Source organism: Leopardus geoffroyi, chromosome A1 (assembly GCF_018350155.1).
Source record: "Leopardus geoffroyi isolate Oge1 chromosome A1, O.geoffroyi_Oge1_pat1.0, whole genome shotgun sequence".
Lineage (NCBI taxonomy): Eukaryota > Metazoa > Chordata > Mammalia > Carnivora > Felidae > Leopardus > Leopardus geoffroyi.
The window spans coordinates 209,040,124-209,061,905 of record NC_059326.1 but is presented as its reverse complement, the minus strand read 5'-3'; the positions used below and the strand labels follow the sequence as shown (position 1 = coordinate 209,061,905).

The following is a 21,782-nucleotide window of genomic DNA, read 5'->3' as shown; positions in this document are numbered from 1 at the left end:
TTTATGGGCCCATCCTGTAACTCCCCTCCCTCTGTGCCCCAAGTGCTACCTCTACTCTGGACTTGATTCGTGCATTCTAAGTATTCCAAGGCAGGCTGCACCACGTCCTACCTGTGTGATCTTGGGAAAGTCACTGTGTTACAATTTCCCATCCATAAAATGAAGACAATGATGATACTGTAGGGAAGGCTGAACTTAACCTCTACCCATCTTAGGTTTCAGCTGTGATTCTTATTTATTTATATATTTGAGAGAGAGAGATTGAGAGAGAGAGAGAGAGAGAGAGAGAGAGAATATCTTAAGCAGACTCCATGCTCAGCACAGAGCCTGACTCAGGCGCCATCCCACGACCCTGGGATCATGACCTGAACTGAAACCAAGAGTTGGGTGCTCAACCGACTGAGCTACCTTGGAGCCCCTCAGCTGTGATTCTTAAACAAAAAGATTAACAAGGGGAAAAAAAGATTAACAAGAGATAAACAAACAGTTTATTAACATGTGCAACACATACCACGCAGGAGAAAATGGAACAAAAAGTAACTCAAAGCAGTGGCTCAGAAATTTGGCTTATCTGGCATCTTCAACAAAGAACTGGAAATCTTTGGAGAAATGACGGGACAAAGGAAGGCAGTGTTAGGCGTCGCGGCAGCCTGTGGGAGGTAAGTATATGGGAGGGAACTGATGGAGTAAAATTTATTTGCAGGCTCCTCTGGGGCCACCTCTGGGCTGATAAGAACCTGTCTCCAGTAAAAGGAGAATTTATATATTGCCTTGAGGCAGAAAAAGAGGAGTTTTGTCTGAGTTTGTTTCTTCTTAATTGCCTTTAGCTCAAAATAATTTTTATATCAAAGAGGGCCATTTAGGGGTGACATATTCTGGTTTCCTTCAGTATCAACTTCATACTATTGTCTTAGAACATGGTGTCTGGTCCATTGTGCACCCAATAAATATTAGCTGCTATAATATTGATAATGACAATGGTAGGAAGGGAGAGTAAAATGGTGCAGCTGCAGTGGTGGTTTCTCACAAAGTTCAACTTTTACTCCATGACCCAGCAATTCCATACCTACATGTATATGCAAGAGAAATGAAAGCATCCACAAAGAAACCTGTACCCACATGTTCACAGCGGTATTATTTGTAACAGCCCAAAGCAGCAACAACCCAAATGTCCATCAACAGATGAATAGACAGATTATGGCATATACATACAAAGGAATATCAGTCAGCCATAAGAAGGGATGAAGTTCTGAAATCTGCTACAATGTGGATGAACCTCAAAAACATTATCCATCAGATACCCGAGGGATGAGTTTGGGTTTATAGAAAACAACCATCTGGGGCGCCTGGGTGGCGCAGTCGGTTAAGCGTCCGACTTCAGCCAGGTCACGATCTCGCGGTCCAGGAGTTCGAGCCCCGCGTCGGGCTCTGGGCTGATGGCTTGGAGCCTGGAGCCTGTTTCCGATTCTGTGTCTCCCTCTCTCTCTGCCCCTCCCCTGTTCATGCTCTGTCTCTCTCTGTCCCAAAAATAAATAAAAACGTTGAAAAAAAATTTTTTAAAAAAAGAAAACAACCATCTAATAGTTGATTCCCAGCTGATGTCAGTGGACACAGACTTAAAATACTAGGATCTGGGTGCAGAAGGGGGAAAGTGTTCCCCCAAACCAGCCAGTATGAGAAGAGGATCAAACAAATGCTGGGGATGATGGTGGCTGGGTGGGGACAGGGTGGGGGCATTCTTGTCCTAGCTGCTCAGAAAGTAGGGAGCATAGTGAGGAAGGGGTAGGGCAGTGCTGGAGCTGACAGGGTGCAGGATTCATGCTCTGGGTAGGGGCCCTGAAGCCAGGGCAGTGAGTGAATACTAAGACTCAGAGCAAAGGGGCTTAGGAAGATCTGGGGGCCATGATTTAGAGACCTGGGGAGAAATAAGGCAGTTGTAAGGAAGACTCCAATTACGGGGAATGCAGAGACAGTGTGCCATGTGAGGTTGAACTGAATTGGTTTTCAGGATTTGCTACAGAGTCTGCACCTAATAGCAGGGAAGTTCCATGAGCCAAAGGTCTTGACAGTCCACATGGAGACGTAGACACTAAGGTGTCTTTTATGGAGAAGGTGGGGCTTCAGGAGGAAGCCACCAGACTCCCTTATTCAGGGTGTATCTCTCAGTTTTCCAGCCCCTACTGTCCATAGGGCATTCCTCCTTTGGGTTCCTGCAGCCTTTGGCACCGGATTCAGTGTTATCTTGACCTTCTTTCCCCATTGACCAGGAACATCTTGAGGGCACAGGTTGTGTTCTGGTCACCACAATGTGGGCAGGAAGCACTCATTACTCTGCTCATTTGGTAGAACAGAATCTGATTGTTTAGAAGCCCATGGTGTTCCTGACTTGCCTGATAAGTAGAGGAGGTAGAAATCACTTCTATCCTGTAGAAGAGCAGTGTATAAGTCCCTCGGAGAGGTCAAAGGGTCTTTTCCTTACCTCCCAACTCCTGAATTTTTGCATATGGTGGTGCATTTTGGTGGGAAGGCTGGAAGGTCTTTTCTTGGGTAATGGGATGTTTGAGCTGAGAAGGGTTAAGGGGATGTAAGGAGACTTGATATGCGATGACAGAAGAAGGGATGAGAAAGAGCTCAGCTTGCTGGACGTACTGCACAGCCAGGCCATACCAGGCCAGAGGCATTGGTGGCAGTGAGGTTGTCGTAAGGGAGTCTTCACCTGGCTGGTTCTCTGCTGCCCCTGAGAGGCCCTGTGCCGTCCGTCTGTAGTTCAGGGCTGGGCTCAATGGACTGGTTAAAATAGTCAGTGTTATAGATGCATCATGGCTTCACCTCTGGATTCTGTGTTCCCAGAGGGCAGATACCACCTGCTTTTCAAACTGATGCTACTTGCCTGATAGGGCTTTTCAGACAAATTCTTCAGCTTTCCATGTTAACTCTGCTTATGACTATTTATCTGTACATGAAAGCCAGGAAGGTATTCAGAACCTGCACAGATGTGTTGGACATATTTCAGCTCTCTATTGTCTTCGCTGTCTTTCTGCAGCTCAGACATCTCCAGTGGTCGGTATCGTTGCTATCCAAAGCAAGGTTTGTGGACTGGCCGCACTGGCATCACCTGGGAGCTTGTTAGAAATGCAGAATCTTAGGCTCCACCCCAGACTACTGAATCAGAATCTGCATTTTAACAAGATCCCTGGGTGCTCTGTGTGCACACTGACGTTGGAGGAAGTTTGGAAGTCTGGTTGACATGAGACTGAGATAAGTACAGCTCCTCAGCTGACTCCACATCATTCATTGGTCCTCTAAAGGAATATTCGCCCTGCAATATCCTGGTCTAAATCAGCGTGGTGCCCTTAAAAGCTCTCTCCTAACATGTGTACTCTGGCTTTTAGTCTCAGACTTCATTCTTATTTTTAATGTGTGTTTGAACACAGAAATATATCCAGTATGTATTTTTCCAAAACACTTTCTCCAAAGATGCTGTCTTTCCTCTCCAATTTTTCTGTGTCCCACAGCCAATCCCATGTCCTGAAATTCCAGAATGCTAATTCCAAGTGAGAGCCCAAAGTCTATTTCTTCGCCTGGGAAGAAGTTTGGGCAGCCTTCAGAACATGCCATGTGCATTAATTCACACTTCTGTATCTTTGCTCAGTTGGGGTCCCTTATGGAAGTCCTCTCACCCCTTGGCCCATGCTTTCAAGGTCTAGCACAAGTGCCACAATTTGCCTAAACCTAGAGACATCACAAGTATCAAGGCCATAGCGTGTGCTCCTTCCTCCATACTATAAGATCACTTATCTGTATGACTTGAGCCTTAATCCTATAAATCTTTGCATTGTGGTGACCACTGGTCTATAAGTTTAGTAAGAACCAACACACAGTTTTCTTTTTTAACTTTAAAGTTTGAAATAATTTTAGACTGACAGAAAAGTTGTCAAAATAATAAGAGGAGAGTTCCCTTGTATCCTTCACCCAGCTTCCCCTAATGCTAACATCTTCCATAACTGCGTGCAATAATGAAACCTGTGGAATTAACTTTGGTACAATACTATTAATGAAACTACAGGTCTTATTAAGAGAGATTTCCCCAGTTTTTCTATGAATGTTTTTTCCTGTTCCAGGATCCAACCCAAGATCCCACCTGAATTTAGTTGTCATATGTCCTTAGTCTCCCCCAGGCTGGGAACAATTCTGTCTGTCTTTACTTGTCTCTCTTGTACGTGACACTTTTGAACATTTCTGGTCAATTATTTTGTAGAACGTTCTTCAATTTGATTTTGATGTTTTCTCAAGGCTAGATTGAGGCTTTGCATTTTTGGCAAAAATAAAAGAAGTGATGTTGTATTCTTCTCATTTATATCAGGGAGCGTGATATCAATCAGTATGTCTTATTACTGGTAATCTTAGCCCTGATCACTTGGTTAAGGTGGTGTCTGCTGAGTTTTTCCAATGTAAATTTACTATTTGTCCCTTTGTAATTAATAAATATCTTGGAATAGATACTTTGAGATAATATAAGTATCCTTTTCTCAACCATATGCCCACTAATTTTAATATCCATTGGTAGATCTGCCTGCAAAAATTACTCCTATGGCACACACCATGTACATATCCATAAACACTCAGTTGTGTGAGATAAATAAGCCCCTATTTAAACCATTGCGATAGGGTTTTCTATTAACTGAACCTTCTTTGAACTTTCTAATGGGGCCCATTATAACAGGGTTTTAATCTGACAAATGGCACAATCAAATAAATGTAACAGTTCCTTCCTTCCTTCCTTCCTTCCTTCCTTCCTTCCTTCCTTCCTTCCTTCCTTCCTTCCTTCCTCTGTGCATCCATCCATCCATACACCCATCCAATATTCCATTTTTTTGTAAAAAAGATTGAAGTACCAATACTCATATTTCTTCCAGTTATTTCCTAACTAATGCCCCCTACTCCCTGTTGTTCTGTTTGAATTGTCATATGAACTTGCTGTTATGGCCAAGCACATAAGCCAAGATGGAAACCTTAATTTCTTTGAGCAGATGGTTGTCAAAATCAATCTGAAAAAAGAGGTGCCAAATTGTTTGCTGGAATGTGCTATCACAGAAAATGACTGTCATGGACATCTGTCGTTTTTGCCTTCTCAGCATCCCTCATTCCTCCTTCAGGTCACAGCACCTATATTTCCTTCACAGCATCTGACCTCCCATGTTCTTAGCCCATACAGTTTAGTGAAGTCAGCCTACCAGCTGGCACCAAACATAAACACATGTCCTAGGCCAGGACAGAGTTATCCATCCCTCTGGCTATAGTGATCAGTTGACACATTGGCATCTGGCTCTGGCTCTAGTTGGCCAGTCAGAATCTCCTCCAAGATCCTTGATGGAATTATCAAATAAGAAACTCACTACATGGGGCACCTGGGTGGCTCAGTCCAATAAGCATCCAACTCTTGATTTTGACTCAGGTCATGATCTCATGGTTGTGAGAACAAGCCCCAAGTGGGGTTCTGTGCTGGGCATGGAGCCTGCTTAAGATTCTCTCTCTCCCTCTCCCTCTGCCCCTTCCCCTGCTCAAGTGCCCCCTCCCCCCCAAAAAAACCCTACCTCACTCTTGCTACTCTTTCTACTGGGTATCTAAGAGAGTGGGACCTAAGCCTGTAACTTCCACTGGACATCTTTGCCACCACGTGGGGGAAGGACAGTCTGAGAATGAGGCCAACACAATGGAAAACAGTGAAGTGGTTGAGGGGGGATCTTCCACATGGTGTTAATTGATAGCCTGGATCTAGCTTGTTCTGCACCAGATCCACCTAAGGACTTTCCAGGTGCATGAGATAATCAATTCCCTTTCGTTGTTTAAGGCAGCTTGAGTTGAGTTTCTGTTCCATGTGAGAGCATACGCTCAGGGCTCTTCAGGATTCAAAGATGATCCAGATGTGGCCCAAGCACTCAAGGAGCCCTCAACATAGCAGAGAACATGAGATTAGTGCACACATACACACAAGAAAGGGGCCCATGCCATCAGCGTGATCCACACATGAGAAGCTTGGCTGCAGGACCATAGTGAAGTGGGTGATGAACACCAGCTGGGGAGAATCTGGTGCACTGAAGAGAAGGCGGCATATTCCCGGCAGAGAGAAAGACCTGGGCAAGGGGCCAGCTGTGGAAAGTGTAGGAAGCTCAGTGTGTATGTTGAGGTTCTGTAGGTCATCCATAGTGACTGAAGGGTAGAGGTTAAGTTAAAAAGGAAGATTTGGGGGACATAAAGACAACAACTACAGAAAATATTTGTTTGGAAGAAATTGTGGGGTCTCTGATTGGCAGTTTGAGGGATTTGACTGGCAGCAGGAAGGTAGAGAGGAATTTTGAATAGGAGGGTGAGGTGTAGAAGATGAATTTGGAAGCTGTGAATGGAGTTGAAAGGGAAGGTTTGGAAGGTGAGGAGGCCAAAGCAATTGTCCAGCTGGACCTCAGTGCAAGGCTGGGAAGCACCAGATGGAAAAAGAAGGCTAGAGGTGGATGGAATCCCTGCCTCTGAGAACATTCTGCAGGGCAGCTTTGGCCATATTTGCTCAAGAATCTTCCTTGTGGTATCATTTGAAAGCCATATTTTTTATTTTATGCTAAACATTGTCAGAGGGAGCAGTGGCAGATTCATCCTGACCATGAGCCAACTGGCCTGGCATACACACTTTTAATGGCATTCCAGACCTCAGGGACTGGCAGACTCTCTCAGAGCCCTGCCCCTGCACTAGCTCTTGCCTTACACAAAGTTAGGATGTCAGGAGGGAGCATCTCTCTTCTTACTTGGTGACTTTCCTGACAGAAAAGGTCCAGAATGACACTCCAACCCTCCCCCTCATGAGGCATGTACAGCTTGGTCTTCTTAGAGGTGCCACTGCATTGGCTTCAGGCTCGGTGTCATTCTGATTACATCTTCAATCCTGTTCTCTCGGCCCCTCACTCCCAGACCCTAAGCAAGTCCTCCCAGCACCACCATTGCTGACCCTGGTCCAAGTCACCACCATAACCCATGTACATTATTGCAGTGACCTCTCCAGTCTCCCTGCATCTTACTTTTGTTCCTCCATGGTCTGTACTCCACAAAGCATCTAAAACAATCCTTTAACATCACAAACCAGATCCCGTCTGTCACCCGTCTTCTTAAAACCTCCTGATGGCTTCCTGCCTGATTCAGGATAAAATCCTAAATCCCTACAATGCCCCAAAGATTCTACATGATCTGGCCCTTGATTACCTCCTCAACTTTATTTCCTACCACTCCCCTATCCCTTTGAGCTTTTACACTGGCTACTCTTCCTGCCTCTGGGGACTGCTCTCTTTCTCTTCATGGCCCACAATATGCCTCATCATGATAAAAGCTTGCTCTGTCAGGATAGGCTAAGATATGCTGTGGTAACAAACAACTTCCACATCTCAGTGGCTCAAAAAACAATGGGATATTCCTCGTTTACCACACATGTCTGTTGTGGGTTGGCAGAGTGGCTCTGTCCATCATACTTACCCCACATTGACAGAACAACCACCATCTTGAATGCTTCTGGTTGCCATCCTACAGGAAAAGAAAGAGACTCTTGAGGGTCTCATAACAGGATTTATTGTTTTTTTAATAAAAAATTTTTTAACGTTTATTTATTTTTAAGAGAGAGACAGAATGTGAGTAGGGGAGAGGTAGAGAGAGAAGGAGACACAGAATCCAAGGCAGGCTGCAGGCTCTGAACTGTCAGCACAGACCCCGATGCAGGGCTCAAACTCATGAACTGTGAGATCATGACCTGATCCCAAGTCAGATGCTTAACCGACTGAGCCACCCAGGTGCCTCTCATAACAGCATTTAAATGTCAGGCTCAGAAAAAGAAACACATGCCACTTCTGCTCATGCTCTTTGGTCAGTCACTGGCCTCAGTCAACCACAAGGTTACCCAAATATGTAATCTTAACAAGTAACCAGGAGTGGAAGGGGTTTGTAATTATTTGGTGAATTTGCAATTATTTGGTGTGTGTAGCATGAATTAGAACCCCTTGGAGTATCTTAGAGCCCAGCAATTGTGAGCTATGGCAGGGTTGGCCAGATGGGGTTAGGATAGAAGGTGGGTGGAGAGTGATGACAGGGGAGGATGCTGGTCACCTCAGCTCAAGCTCAGGAAGAAAGGAGAACGTGGTTGAGTTGGGCTGCTTACTGAGTCAGTCCAACTGATGCATGTAGGAAAACGTGGTGGCCATTTGTTAGGTCCTTTAGGCCAAAAGTGCCTTATACTGATGGTGGGCTGGGAAGATCCCCCTGCACAGAAATAACTTACCATCTGACATCTGCAATTCTTCCATTAAAGAATCATCCCTTTGTTTCTAGGACTATTTCCCAAGTTGTGTCCAGCAGAACACTTCTATTAGAGGTGTCACCAAATGCTCCTTGGTCTAATAAGATTGTGAAATGCTGGGTTAAACAAAATTATGCAGGTTTTCCTCTGCAGGCCTTCTCAGGGCCTTGTTTAATATGCTAATAATATGTACTATCTCTTTCTGAGGTGGAACCAAAATATGCAGCATTTCCTCATATTTTTAAAATCAAGAAACCCTTATATGCATGAATACTTTCTTAGAGTTCAACTGGCCAGTTTGCGAAGTGTTGGTCTGGAAGTCTTTTTGGTCCCATTGAGTCCCCTGTGGAAAGTAGCTGTCTCTGGAGGGCTTTTTATGGGAGAATGAAAGCAGTGCAGACAAGGCTTTGAGAGAATGGGGCTCAGACCAGTGTTTGGGGAGGCAGAGGGTCTGAAAGGGTGAAGTCAGGCATGGAGGTCAAAGTATCCTTTCCCGAGAGTGGAGGCCGAGTTGGAGCCCAACAGAGGGAGAGCTCTCTGTCCCCCCACCCCTCAGCACCCCTAGCCTCACTGCTTCCTTCAGCACCCCTAGCCTCACTGCTTCCTTCCCTCTCTTGCCCAGGAAGGCTCATTAGTCCTGCTTTCCAAAGCTTTGGCCTTGACCCTTCTCCACCTTCCAAGCCAAAAGTACACCAGGCTGTTTCTATTCTTGTTGGCTTTGCTACCAGCTCTCAAGTCTCTTCTGTGTGGAATGCCCTCTCTTCCCCCAATTCCAGTCTGGAAAATTCTTACTCATTCTTTAATAGTACATTGAGGCATCCACCTCCAGGAAGCTACTATCCCTGATACCTTCCCCCACCCGCCAAACTCATCTGGATTTATGGTCTGTCCTTGAAGCCCCCATAGCACTGTGTTGTCCTCATCATTGTCCTCATCATGTATTTGTAAAATCTATTTCTGTCCCTCTGATCTGGGGGCCACTTGAAGGCTTTATCTTAATATGTTTTTATCTTTATATCCTCCCCTGATAGGAGATAGATGCTTAATAATTCATTGAATGAATGAAACCCAGGCACATAGCCAGAAGTGGGTTAAAATCCCTTACATGTACCACTTTAAAGAATTTCCCTACTTAAAGTAATCTATTCCACGTGTTTAAAAACCTCATCCTTGGGGCGCCTGGGTGGCTCAGTCGGTTAAGTGGCCGACTTCGGCTCAGGTCATGATCTCACGGTCCGTGAGTTGGAGCCCCGCGTCGGGCTCTGTGCTGACAGCTCAGAGCCTGGAGCCTGTTTCAGATTCTGTGTCTCCCTCTTGCTGACCCTCCCCTGTTCATGCTGTGTCTCTCTCTGTCTCAAAAATAAATAAAACGTTAAAAAAAAATAAAAAAATAAAAAATAAAAACCTCATCCTTATTTGTCATGGCTCAACTCTGCTGGCTCTCTCATTTCCTGGAGCCTTATATCTTCTCTCTAGCTTTCTCGCCTTCTGTCTGACCAGTTCTTCCCTCCATTGTTGTCTCCTTGCTGCCAGTATGCTCAGGGTCGCCTGACTCAACGTTGTCTTCTCCAAGGGGGTCAATGGTTCTTGGAATGTTGCTGGCCTGCCCTTAGATTTGTTTCCCTGAGTGGGATGCAAATGCAAATATCTTGAGAAGCCAATGTAACTCGAAGGGTGGGAAGAGGGTTTTTGTCCTTGTGGTTGTGAAGACTGAATGAGATAATATACATAAAAAGTTCTTACCAGGTGCTAGTTATGATGTTCACGACCAGGGTGGACGAGAAGGTGAGAAACTGTAGGCAGAGGCCACGGCAAGTCCGTTATTAGCAGTGCACCCAGGGCTGTGGTACTTTTGTGAATCCCAGGCGCTTTTGCCTTTGTGGGCCCCTTCTCCACCAAAAATATTAAAAATTATATGACCACATTGTTTCATAAAGAGGACGATAATCCAGACTGGATTTGTTATTATATATTCAATACTGTTCTATTCAATTTTTCTTCTGATTTAAAAAATATTAACATTGTTATTTAAGTAAAAGGCCCTCTAAAAGTCTTGTGGCCCCTAGCCACGGCATCTGCTGTGCCTAACGGCTAAGTCAGCCCTGAGCCCACCGCCCTGCTCACGGCTCCTTGAATGTACGGTGCCCTTCTGTCCTTTTGGGTCACACTGTTCCTTCAGCCTGGGACGTCTGTCCCTCATCCCACCCCCAGCCCTTGCCCTTGTCCACCTGACAGATTAATGCTCATCCTCAAAGCTCAGCTCAAATGTCGCTTTCTCTTGCCAGGGGTAGCAAGCTAAAATAGAGGGTGCTCAGCTCAACTGCAGATAAACAACGAGTAACCATTTTCATGTAAGTATGTCCCAAATATCGCAAGTCCCAAATCTTGCATAAAGACAGAGTTATACTGAGAAATTGCACATGCTTATCAGAAATTCAAATGACCTGGCTGCCCTATTCTCTAACTCTCCCTGATTCCTTTTCTTTTCAGGTTTTCTCCTCACCTGCTGCTGGCCAGGACATTCCAGCACTCTCTGTGCACCTGTCCCCACACATCCTCCACCCCATCTGCGTTCTTATCACTGTTACCCTCACCTGCCACGGGGCCAGGACGTGAAAGTGCATGGGTTGTCATACATGAGTCAGTGGGCACTTTCCCTTTATTTCCCCAACTGCCTGTTTGTTTTCAGGGATGACTTGGCGGTATTTGGTGTTAATTTCAGTCAGGATGTGATGAGACTAAAGTTGAGTTAACTGTTGCATGGGATCGCAGTAACAGTTCTGTTAAGAAAGATGTGTCCCAAGAAGACACTCCGGGTTCAGACATTTCATTACCTGATGGAAAAAAGCCCCAGAGCCTGTGGCTGACACCCCCCCCCCCCACCATTGTGCTCTGAGGTGGACAGTGTGACGTCTTGGGCTCCCTCCTCCCTGTGATTCTGGGGTCAGATAGCAAATCAGCCTCCACCCAAGTAGGACTTCCCATGTGAAGGCGGTTGGGGGGGGGGTGCTTTCTGTTTTTGAGACCTAAATAGGTTCAGGAAATTCTGATTTTCCACCTTTACCTTGAGAGTGGATTGACTCTTCAAAAAGTTCTCTTAAACCTTTGCTTCACTCAGCTCTGGCCACACAGGAGAAAATCAGTGTGGGCTGATCTCACGAGCACAAGCAACACGAGACTCTTGGAGCCTGGTGACGGGACTCCTAATCCAGTGCGCCCACACGGTTCCTGGCCGCCAAGAATTCAGAACCTGGAGCCCCACAAAAGCAGTATGTCCTCTGAAGACCACTGCAAGGGGGAAGCAATCCCTTCAGACCACAGAGCAGCCAAAGCACTTGTGGTTCAAAACAACTCGAGCCCGGTGAGGATTTTCAGTAAGCACGGTGAAAGTTCTCTTTTTTATGGCTAGGAATTTCCCAGCTTTCAACACATTCTCTCTGACGTGAGAGAAACTCATTTCACATTCTCCCTTTGGAAAGGAAATTTCCAAGGCTGACCACTGGTTAATCATGTTGAGCAAGAAGCCACAGTACCCAAATGTGTGTGTGTGTGTGTGTGTGTGTGTGTAGGTGTCCTTCCTGTGGGAGCTTCCCAGCAGTTTGTCTCTCTACTGATTTCTAGCCCCCTCTCTGCTCGTCCTGATGCTGATAGGAGTAGGCAACACAGCCCAAGGTAGTTTCAAGGGATGGTCAGCAGGTGCGATGAGAAAGCAAACAAGGGAGCAGTCAGTTCCATGGCCGCACCCACCTGGAAAGTTCCACACACCATGCCCCTCCTGGACTGTCACAATGTTTGTTGGTGTAATCAAGGCTCTGATAAGTTTTACACTTCTCCTTTTAACTTTACAAACTGTTTGATGTTAGTATCTCAGTGTTTTCCAAACTTATTTGATCAGAGAACCGCCCCATCCTCCTTTTTTTTTTGAAGAGCATCTCATCCAATTAGCCATCCTGGGAGCACACTTTGGAGAAATGACTCTGAAAAGGGGGCAGAAGCAAGCAAGAATTTACAATCTTTGCATTCCCTTTGCAAGTCACTAACTTCGTACCAGAATGCGGCTCACAGAAAGCGAGGCTGGCCTCAGCACTGCCCTGGCAAAAGGACTCTAAACACTGGAGCCCACAGTGGGGCCCGGAGACACCGTGGAATCTCAGCGCAGGGGATCGGTGAGTGTCAGGAAGGAAAGGGCATTTCGGGCAAAGCCTGGCACTGCTCGGAATGCTGTCTGTTGGAAACCTAAGCTGGCAGACACTTAGCATGAGTGTTAAGAGTGTCAGTTTTGTTTGGGGTTTAAAACACCACACAAGGCTACCTTTCAACAGTCACAAGGCCACCTATGACATAACATGGGGTGTGTGTCATCTGAGGAGGAAGCATGCTCTCATCCCCAACCCAGGGCAGTGGCATTTCCCCTCTTTGGTGCGTTTTTCTTGCCACCAGAATACACAAAGCTAAGGGCCACCATTTGCACCAACTCCAGGGAGTTGCTACAGCATCATTGTCTGCTACACTGTCATACAGAACAGAGGCGGATGGTGTCACCCAAAGTTGTGCAACGTGGTGGCTCCCTCCTGTTTGCCTCGTTCAGGATTTTGCCAAGACGTTCCTTATTTGCAGGCACTGCCTGTTTCTTAAGTCCTGCCTCAATGTCGCCTCTAATTAAAGCAGGTCCCATTTCTTTTTCTATTATAATAGCCTGTTTGTATTCTCTATAGCATTTATCATTGACTGGATCACCACCTACTTTTACTGTTTTGAATACTGTCAGTCTCCACTAGGGTAAAGTATCAACTACACAAGGGCAAAGATTTTCGGTTTTGGCCGCTTTGGGATGGCCGGTGTCTTGAATAGTGCCTGGCTGAGTGGAGGCAAAGCATAAATATTGGTTGAATAAGCGAAGAACAACTTGGCAAGTTTTTTCTCACTTGGGTGGTGGTGACTGGTTATGGAGAGCTGATGGGCAAGGCCACTGACCAACCAGCGGGCTGTGTGGTGGTGAAGGGGACAGCCCTCTAGCCCAGGGCTTGGCTGGTAAGACTGCGGGACTTAGCTGTGGTCCACAGGCACGAGCGAGTACAGGACAGGGAGCGATAGAAATGAGTTTTTATTTGTAAAAAGTTACAAAATGATATTGTACAAAAATAAAGTCTGTAGAGAACTTTGGTTGTATAACACAAACGATTGGGACAGATCAGAGAAGTTGGAACTTCCAAAGAAGTGCACTCCTTACTGGATCAGATGGTAATCGCAACGATATAGAAAAATCACAAACTTTACCCTTTTGTGGATTTGGAGTGATTTGCTTCAGTTAAAACTTGCTTGTGGTGTGTAGGTGATGCTGGGAACGAGTTGTCAACATCCACCATATCCTAGGGCGCCTGTGGGCAGGGGCTCCCCGTGGGAATCAGGGTTGCCGGGGGTGTGGATAACTGAGCCTGACATCTGGGGACACCAGCCACCCAATCTGCCAGGATTCTCTGAATCAGACAGATGATCCTGGGGCTGTGTCAAATCGTGCTTCATGAATGGCCAGATGGCCGGGTCTGTCACGATTTTTGAGCAGGCTGCTCTTCAGCAAAGTCTCCACTCAGGCCCTAGGAGGTCCTTTCCCTTTATTTCCAAGTCGTGCAAGGGGAGCAGAAAGGACAGAGAGGGACAGAATGAGGGAGAACCTGGGTTTTCGGGGGCTTGGGAGAAGGGGTATCTGGTAAATGCCGTCTCTTGGTTACTTTTTAAATTAACGTGATTATTTGAGGGAGGTCAGTAGGTCATTTGATTGCTAACTCTGTCCTACTTTGGGGCTAATAGCCACGCAGGTAGTGATAGATGATTTCCTTGATAAAAATCCCTTTTGCGAAACGTGCAACAAACTCGAATATAGGGCCCAGTGCATTGTGCGTGGGTCAGCTGCCAGACAAACCCACCTCTGGGACTCGTGCAAGGTGCTGGTTCCCATCCAGCCCCCGCCTCTCCGAAGGCTTTCAGCACACAGGTAGTACATTTTGTGGGCACGAGACTCGGTGGGCGTATGTGGCTGGGCCAGACACGTGTTCCTCGTCCTGCCTTCTGAGCCACCTTCTTCTGACAGGGACAGCAACTGTTGCCCCACAAGGTCACAGCCAGGGGGCTTTTGGGGCAACCGGGTCGATCCCATTTCTGGAAGGCCGGCACGCACTGGGTGTGAGCACGTTTCTCTAGAAGACGGTGGGTGGACGGAAGGATGGAGGAAGGGTCCCCACGAGTCAGGGCGGGACCCTGGTTACCCGACAGGATTTTTGTTTTACTTTTAGGTCAACACTGAATCCAGGAATACCTCCTAAAAGGAATTTAACCTTTCCTATATATGGTTATGCATATCACAGATAGATATATGCGGAAGGGAGTGAGAGCTTACATACAACAGAAAGGGGAGCATGTGGCATATCTGCTCAGTGACGGAGCAGTGAGGAAATAAAGCCAGTGCTGATGGTCTGTGCATGCTGCTCCCAGAAGGGGGGCCTGTCAGAAGCGCTCCTTCTGACACATGCCTTTTTTTCAAAAATAAAAGCAGGGAAGATGCTGACATCGGGGAGATTAACGAGGGCTTTTCTGAAAAAGGTAAAGTAAGTGATTTTTGCCTAGCGAAAAACTTTTTAATACTTTGGAAAGCATGGACCCTTGTTCCCAATTTAAAATTTCCTTTGTCACCTTTCTTTGCATTTTGCGAGCACATATACTTTGGCACCTTCGAAAAGAAACTTTAATAAATAAGGGGGAGAAAAAAAGAGAAACTCATTAGTGAACGGTAATAAATAACAATAACTTAAATCTCAATAAATATCTTCTCTATATTTCTGTATCTGAAACAGATGCATTGCATCGAGTAGCTTCTCTGGTCACTGGTGACCACGCATAAACGGAGCTGGGGTGTATGTAACATCTGTCTCTCTGTAAACCGACAGGCCCAGTGGGTGTCCCTGCCCCGGTGCAGCTGGGGGCCGTCCCCACTCTGCTCTCCTGCAAGAATGCTGCCGAAAACCACAACTGGCTTCCTGTTTCCAAGGACATAAAGGAAATACCTTCAGGTTTGTTTTTAGTCACGAGGACAGCCTTTTTGGTTCCTAGCCAACTTCTTCCCACCCCACACACCATGTTCAAAATCAATCACCGACCGTTCACAAAAACGCTGGCTGTAGTAAACCTCAGGCCTCAACTTTCAAATTCAAAGGCAACTATCTCTTGTGTCGTTGCTGTTGTTGTTTCGCCTTCCTCCTTTCCTGGGGTATGTCTCCGCTGAGTGACAGAAAAAGAAACCTCTCTTGCTTTCAGCAGTAAAACGTCACGACAAGGAATGACACCAGGATTACCATTTCCCCGGGTGTCTCCAGACATGTGAAAATAAACCACAGGAGACACACTGGTTTGGCTTCAAGTGCATCCGCAACTGTGCCCATGACCAGTGACGGTGGGCTCTATCAGATGAAAGGAAACGCCCAACCAGGGACACCAGCCCTGAGCTTCTGGTGACGTCGGCTGCCGGCCAGGAGAATCTGGATGGCTGTTTTCTCTCCCTTCCAGTTCTCTGTAGCTGGATCTCCCTCTACCAGGCTCCCCCAATGGCTGCCTTCCTCCTCCTCCTCCTCCTCCTCCTCCTGTCTCCTCCTCCTCCTCCTCCTCCTCTGCCTCCTTGGTCCTCATCTTCCGTTCTGGGCAAACATTTCCTGGGAACCTTGGTCCCTTTCTTTGCACTGTAGCAGGAATGCAATACACAGCGGTCTCTGGAGCCCGAGTCAGATACATCCACACCTTTTAGCGGAATGCTTTCTTAGAATATGGTAAACCAGGTTGTCATCTAAAAACGACAGGTCGTCGTCATAGGCGATGGGTCTGCAGCATGCCTGCCCGACTTTGTCACTCACCAGCCTTCTGTTTTTGGATAAGTTTTTTAATATTTTGTCGTACATTGTCTCAGCTGCATCACAGGAGCCGCTGCAGTACCTAAAAATCAGTTCCTCCTTGGTTTCGTAGCCCAAACCCAGGTCGGTGACGTTTAAATGTATCGCAGTTAAGACACAACCCCGATTTCTGCCCCTCTGGCCTCGCCGACCTTTCCCTCTGGAATTCTCCGGGTTGGCGGCCGCCGCCTGCCGATTCCGCTCTCTTCTAGGCGGCAAGGCCATTTGTTTCTCGGGTGACCTTTTCAGTCTTCTGATGGTAGCTTGAATAAAATCCATGACGTCGTCAAACTGATCAGGATAATCCTCTGGCATATTTGCTGTTCAACAAGGAAACAGAAAAGGTCACGTGAGATGACAGCGATCCTTTCAAGCAGTCTGCTACATCAAAGTGCCTCCGACAGTCAGCCAGGATGGGACCCACAGTGGAGCCACCAGCCAGGCTCCGTAACCACTGTCTTCCCCCGACAACAGACGCTAGAACGCACCCACGTCTCCAAAGAAGGAAGCGTATCCAGTTAAAAGGGGAGACTAGCATGGTGGGTGACACATTTCCTTGCAGAAAGCAAATCCTTAGAAGCGCACCTTTCATTTGCATAACAGCTGCCGTGCTGAACGAGTCTGTATTGAGGTTGCTGTGAGCAGGCTGATCCTTGAAGGCCATTTTTCACGGCTGCTAATGGAAGCTAGAGGAGTGGCTCTCAGATGTGCGTGTGGATGAGAAGGTGCGGGATGCTCACTGAAATGCAGATTCCCGGCCCTGCCCTTGGTGGAAGGTGCGGGGAGGGGGCCAAAGAATCTCCATTTTTAGTGAATTCTGATGTAGGTGACCCGCAGACCGTACTTGGATAAGCCCTGTCTTAGAGGGCGAGGATCGGGAAGGATCCTCCGCCACTGCCACTGGCATCTGCAATACGGAGCACTCTTCCCCAGAGCCCTGCCCCCCCCCCCCGACTCGACACCCCTGGGCAGCTGAGTGGGACCAGACCCATCTTGATAGAACCAGTGAAAAGCTCATGGATCCAACTGTATGTTAAAACTTCCTTAAAAACTTCCTGGCAAACAACCTACTTTTCACTGACCGAGAGACTACCGCTTCCTTGGACCAGCATGACTTAAAAAAAAAAAAAAAATACAGCAGGGGAGACTGGGTGGCTCAGTCGGTTAAGCGTCCGACTTTGCCTCAGGTCATGATCTCACGGTTGGTGAGTTCAAGCCCCGCACTGGACTCTGTGCTGACAGCTCAGAGCCTGGAGCCTGCTTCGGATTCTGTGTCTCCCTCTCTCTCTCTGCCCCTCCCCTGCTCACACTCTGTCTCTCTCTCAAAAATAAACATTAAAAATTAAAAATATATAGTCATACTGTAAGAAGACATTTAAATGTATCAGCAATCAATGGGATGCTGTTTGTGGGAGAGGCGGCTTGACCCCGGGGTGGGGCCCAGCCTCTGCAGCCCCGGGATTCCCGCGGAGGACACAGGACAAGAGATGTAGTCTTTATGGAGATCACACAGAGCAATGGGGAGGCGATGCTTCTCAGATGCCTGAGACCTCTGGGTAAGAGCGTGAATTCCCAATCCCTTAGTGTTTTCTGCTCTGTTGCAGCATTTGCTTTAGCTGAGCAAGTAAGAGAAGAGGAGCTATTTGAACAATTAAATACATTTCTTTTTTTTATTAAAAAAATTTTTTTTTTACATTTATTTATTTTTGAGAGACAGAGAGAGACAGAGCACAAGCAGGGGAGGGGCAGAGAGAGAGAAGGAGACACAGAATCCTAAGCAGGCTCCAGGCTCCGAGCTGACAGCACAGAGCCCGACGTGGGGCTCGAACTCACGAACCATGAGATCATGACCTGAGCCAAAGTCGGACGCTCAACCAACTGAGCCACCCAGGCGCCTCAATTAAATACATTTCTAAAAGAAGAAAGCTATTCAAACCCCTGGTTATTAGGTCCTAGACCTTTTATGCTCCCTCCATCCCAATTGTAGGTAATTGAGCATGTTTAGGGTTGTACGTGGCTTCGAAAAATACACCTCAAAATAGTTGTTCACAAGAGCGAACATGTTTTGCCAAGACCATGGTAAAGCAGAGAAGGGTTACGCTGTGCCTAACCCATGGCACACTGTTTTTTCATGCACTGATTGTTAAAACAAATATCAGGTATCCTATTGTGTGAACAAAATCCAGCTAACGCAACTTAACCATGTCTACTGATCATTTGGTCAACTGAGAGACCTATATTAATCGATACTGCTCTATCTAGGTTATATAAAATATATATATTGTATTATAGGATGCATTGTAATGAAAAGAGTGGAGATTGTGTGGAATCCCCAGAACACCTCATTGTCTGATACCTAAAATTTGGCTGTGGATGTCTTTGCTGCATGGAAATCATGAAGCTGCTTCCTGGTCTGAGCCCCAACATCTCTGCCTGGATTCCCACCGCAGCCCCTGAACTCCTTCATGCCACCCTTAGCCTTCAGTCTATTTTCCATTCAGCAGCCAGAGCAATAGTCCTAAAACCGTTAATGCAGGTCATGTCCCTCTCTGTTCCAAACCCTCCAAAGGCTCCCCATTTCTTTTGGAGTAAAAACCAAAGTCCACACTGGCCTAAGACCCTACCTGACCTGGCCACCCCTTCTCCTCCAGCCTTTGTTACATCTGACCTCATCTTCTACTTCTCTTTTCCTTCTGCCACTCCTCTAGCCTCCCTGGCCTCCTTACCGTTCCTCACATACAGGGTTTCTCAATTTAGCCCCACTGACATTTTGGGCAGGATCATTCTTTGCTATGGGAGGCTGTCCTCCCATGTTGTAGGATATTGAGCCGTATTCCTGGCCTCTGCCCAGGAGGTGCCAGTAGTATCCCCCCACCCTCCTCTAGACATTGCTTAATGTCCCTGGGGGCAAAATCATCGTGAGTTGAGAACCACAGATCAGACACACAGGCTAATTCCCGCATCCCCTTCACATCTCTGCCCAAATGTCATCACTACCAAGTCCTACCCTGACTTCCCTGTTTAAAATGCAATCTGTCCCCAAACCCGAATTCAGACCCTCCTCCCTTGCTTCCCCGCCCCCAACTATACAATCTTCCAACACATTGTAGGACTTATTTCTTATGTTTTTTTATTCACTGTCTGTCTCCTCTGATAGAAAGTCAACTCCAGGAGGCAGGGACCTTTGCTTGGCTTGCTCACCAATGAATCCCAAGTGCTTAAAATAGGTCTGCCCCCTGGAGGCCCTCCGTACTTTTTGAATGAATTAGGGCACTTGAAAAAGCACAGAAGAAGGAGTCCTTAATTTTTCAAGGGGACACTTGGGCTTCAGTTGAGAACAACACCATTATGAAATAACAGGCTCCAAAGTAAACAGGAAGCCGCGATGATGCCCTGAGTGGCACCATCATTTTCCACCTGAGAGGTAAACATCCAGCTGCAAGCTGACTTTCCTTTCCAGCTTCCTGAAGCACTCAAGTGCTGTCTCTCAATATCCACCTCATTCTGAGACTGGGAAACGGCTCGTGCTCCATGGGACGGACACCTTCCCAGGGTCTGGCGTGGAAGGGTACTCTGAGATTGTCATTTCCTCTGAACCACTTTCTAGCTGACTTCCTTAGGAAGTTTTCTCTTCTCCTTAAAACACAAAAACCTTGAAATCACTCTGGTTTAAAGAAACCAGAGTTTCTTATTTTGAAAAAGAAGCTGCTGACACTGTTTGTGATTTTTTTTCAAGAAGAAGCTTTGAAGAGGAAATTAGGTTTAGTTGTGCTCAGTTTCAAAAAACCATGCTTGTGCAGGAATCCGAACTTCTAAAGTTGATATATTAGGGGTGATTAATCCAAGTACAAAAAAAGTCTTCATGTTCCCCCCAAAGACTCTTTGTTTTACAAAAGGACCCACATGAGGGTCCCCCTTCCCAACCCTGCGCTCCATTCAAGAATTCCTGAATGGATCAGTAACTTAAGAACCTGGGGACACAGAAAGTTAAAATCGTGTAGGAATCAACTGAAGGTTAATCAGAAATGAGGACGAAACATTACTAAAATTTTAACCTAAACTCACGGGAAAACATTTGAGTTGCAAAAGTTCAACTTATACTGGTTTAGAGACTTATTAATTTATGTAACAATAAATTACATAATTTTATACCACTGGAGTTATATATAATAACAATTTGAATCAGTACATATAATGTTCTTATTTATTGCCTGATACTTTCAAAGTTCCCCCAAAACCTTTTCCTTCCTTTTTACGACATCTTGACTGCATGGCTTTGTCCACTGGTTTTGCCCGCCAGATAAAATGCAGAACACCCTAGTTAAATTTGAATTTCAGGTGAATAGCAGATAAATTTTTAGTATAAGCAGTCCTAAATAATGTTTGCGACATACTTATACTTTGTGATGAGAACATTTAGTCCCTTGAGTTGATATTCCACCTGGCTTTTTCAGGGTGATGAGTGTAGCAGTGTGAATGTACCAATCACCCATGCTTTTGGACGAGGTGGTGAACAGATCATTGATCCTGAATTAAAAGGCTTCCAGGAACCTGGAAAGCAGTCAATAAATGTTCAGTGTTACACCAAAGGGTATAGCTAATAAGAATTTCTCATTTGATGGGAAAATCTCCCTCATACCTTATTGTTAATGTGGAAATATTTATGGAAGCCCCAGGTTCAGGGCGGAGGCGATTCTTATCGAGTCGAAGGGTTCTTATTTTCCCCTTCTCTTTTTCCCTTCTTTTCCTTCTTGAAAAATAGAGCAAAAAATAAATATTCATCTTGCAAGTCTTACATGGATATGAATTTTAGAAACCAGAGAAAGCCAGAGAACAACTAGGCCTGTCTCTTCCAACTAAATTACTAACTCCAGGCGTGTTGATGCTGAGTTCACTTATAGAGAGGCGCCTTAATTTATCAACACTAGGCATTTTGGGGGCATAAGGAGCCATATGCCTCACCGCGCCTGTCCTTAGAAATTCTGCAGAGCCTCGAACGCAGCCCCGGCAGACCCACAGCTGCCTGTATCTTCCAAGAATTCATGTCACTGAGGGGAAACAGAGGGGCTGGGATTTGGATTAGTTCCCTAGATTAAAACTTAATAGCATATCAGTTCCTCCTTCCTCCTATAAAGGGCTTGGCAGAACGTCTGCTACACAAATAGCTTCATTAGTATTAACTTTGATAGTAAAGTATTTGCAAACCACAAAAAAGGAGCATCATTTAAAAAAAAAAAAAACTAGGTCAAACACTTGCTCATTTCCCAGACACAGTTGGAGGATGTATCTGGGAAAAACACGTCCATCTAAAAGCTAACGTTTTTAAAAAATCAAGATGTTCAAATGCATTTAAGTGATCCTTCAGTATGCAACCACATATTCTGGCATTATTCTCTTTAAAATACTTTAACTTTGATGTGTCCTTTGTATAAACAGTGTTATTGAAACAAATGAGACCCTGTACTGGGGCATAATTCTGGGAATAAACCATTCAGAGTGAGACTTTGCCTCCCTCGATT

General features: G+C 46.0%; 1 protein-coding gene and 2 long non-coding RNA genes across 4 annotated transcripts in view; 1 reads left to right on the top strand and 2 right to left on the bottom strand.

The window, feature by feature from the left end:
• Window positions 1-465: 465 nt before the first annotated feature.
• LOC123577701 lies at window positions 466-5,467 on the bottom strand. The gene is made up of 2 exons (XR_006702030.1): window positions 1,575-5,467; window positions 466-1,346 (listed from the first exon to the last, which is right to left on the bottom strand). It is a non-coding gene; the product is annotated as an uncharacterized LOC123577701 (long non-coding RNA).
• Window positions 5,468-10,569: 5,102 nt separating this feature from the next.
• LOC123577695 lies at window positions 10,570-12,696 on the top strand. Its single transcript, XR_006702029.1, has 3 exons — window positions 10,570-10,680; window positions 10,820-11,703; window positions 12,257-12,696. It is a non-coding gene; the product is annotated as an uncharacterized LOC123577695 (long non-coding RNA).
• A 720-nt stretch (window positions 12,697-13,416) lies between these two features.
• The window catches only part of GDNF (glial cell derived neurotrophic factor), a 28,119-nt gene continuing 19,753 nt past the window's right edge, over window positions 13,417-21,782 (bottom strand). For both annotated transcript variants that reach the window (XM_045439829.1, XM_045439823.1), the window contains exon 3: window positions 13,417-16,583. In XM_045439829.1, the coding sequence (XP_045295785.1) occupies window positions 16,099-16,583 (485 nt within the window). In that variant the 3' untranslated portion in view covers window positions 13,417-16,098. The remainder of the gene's footprint in view (window positions 16,584-21,782) is intronic.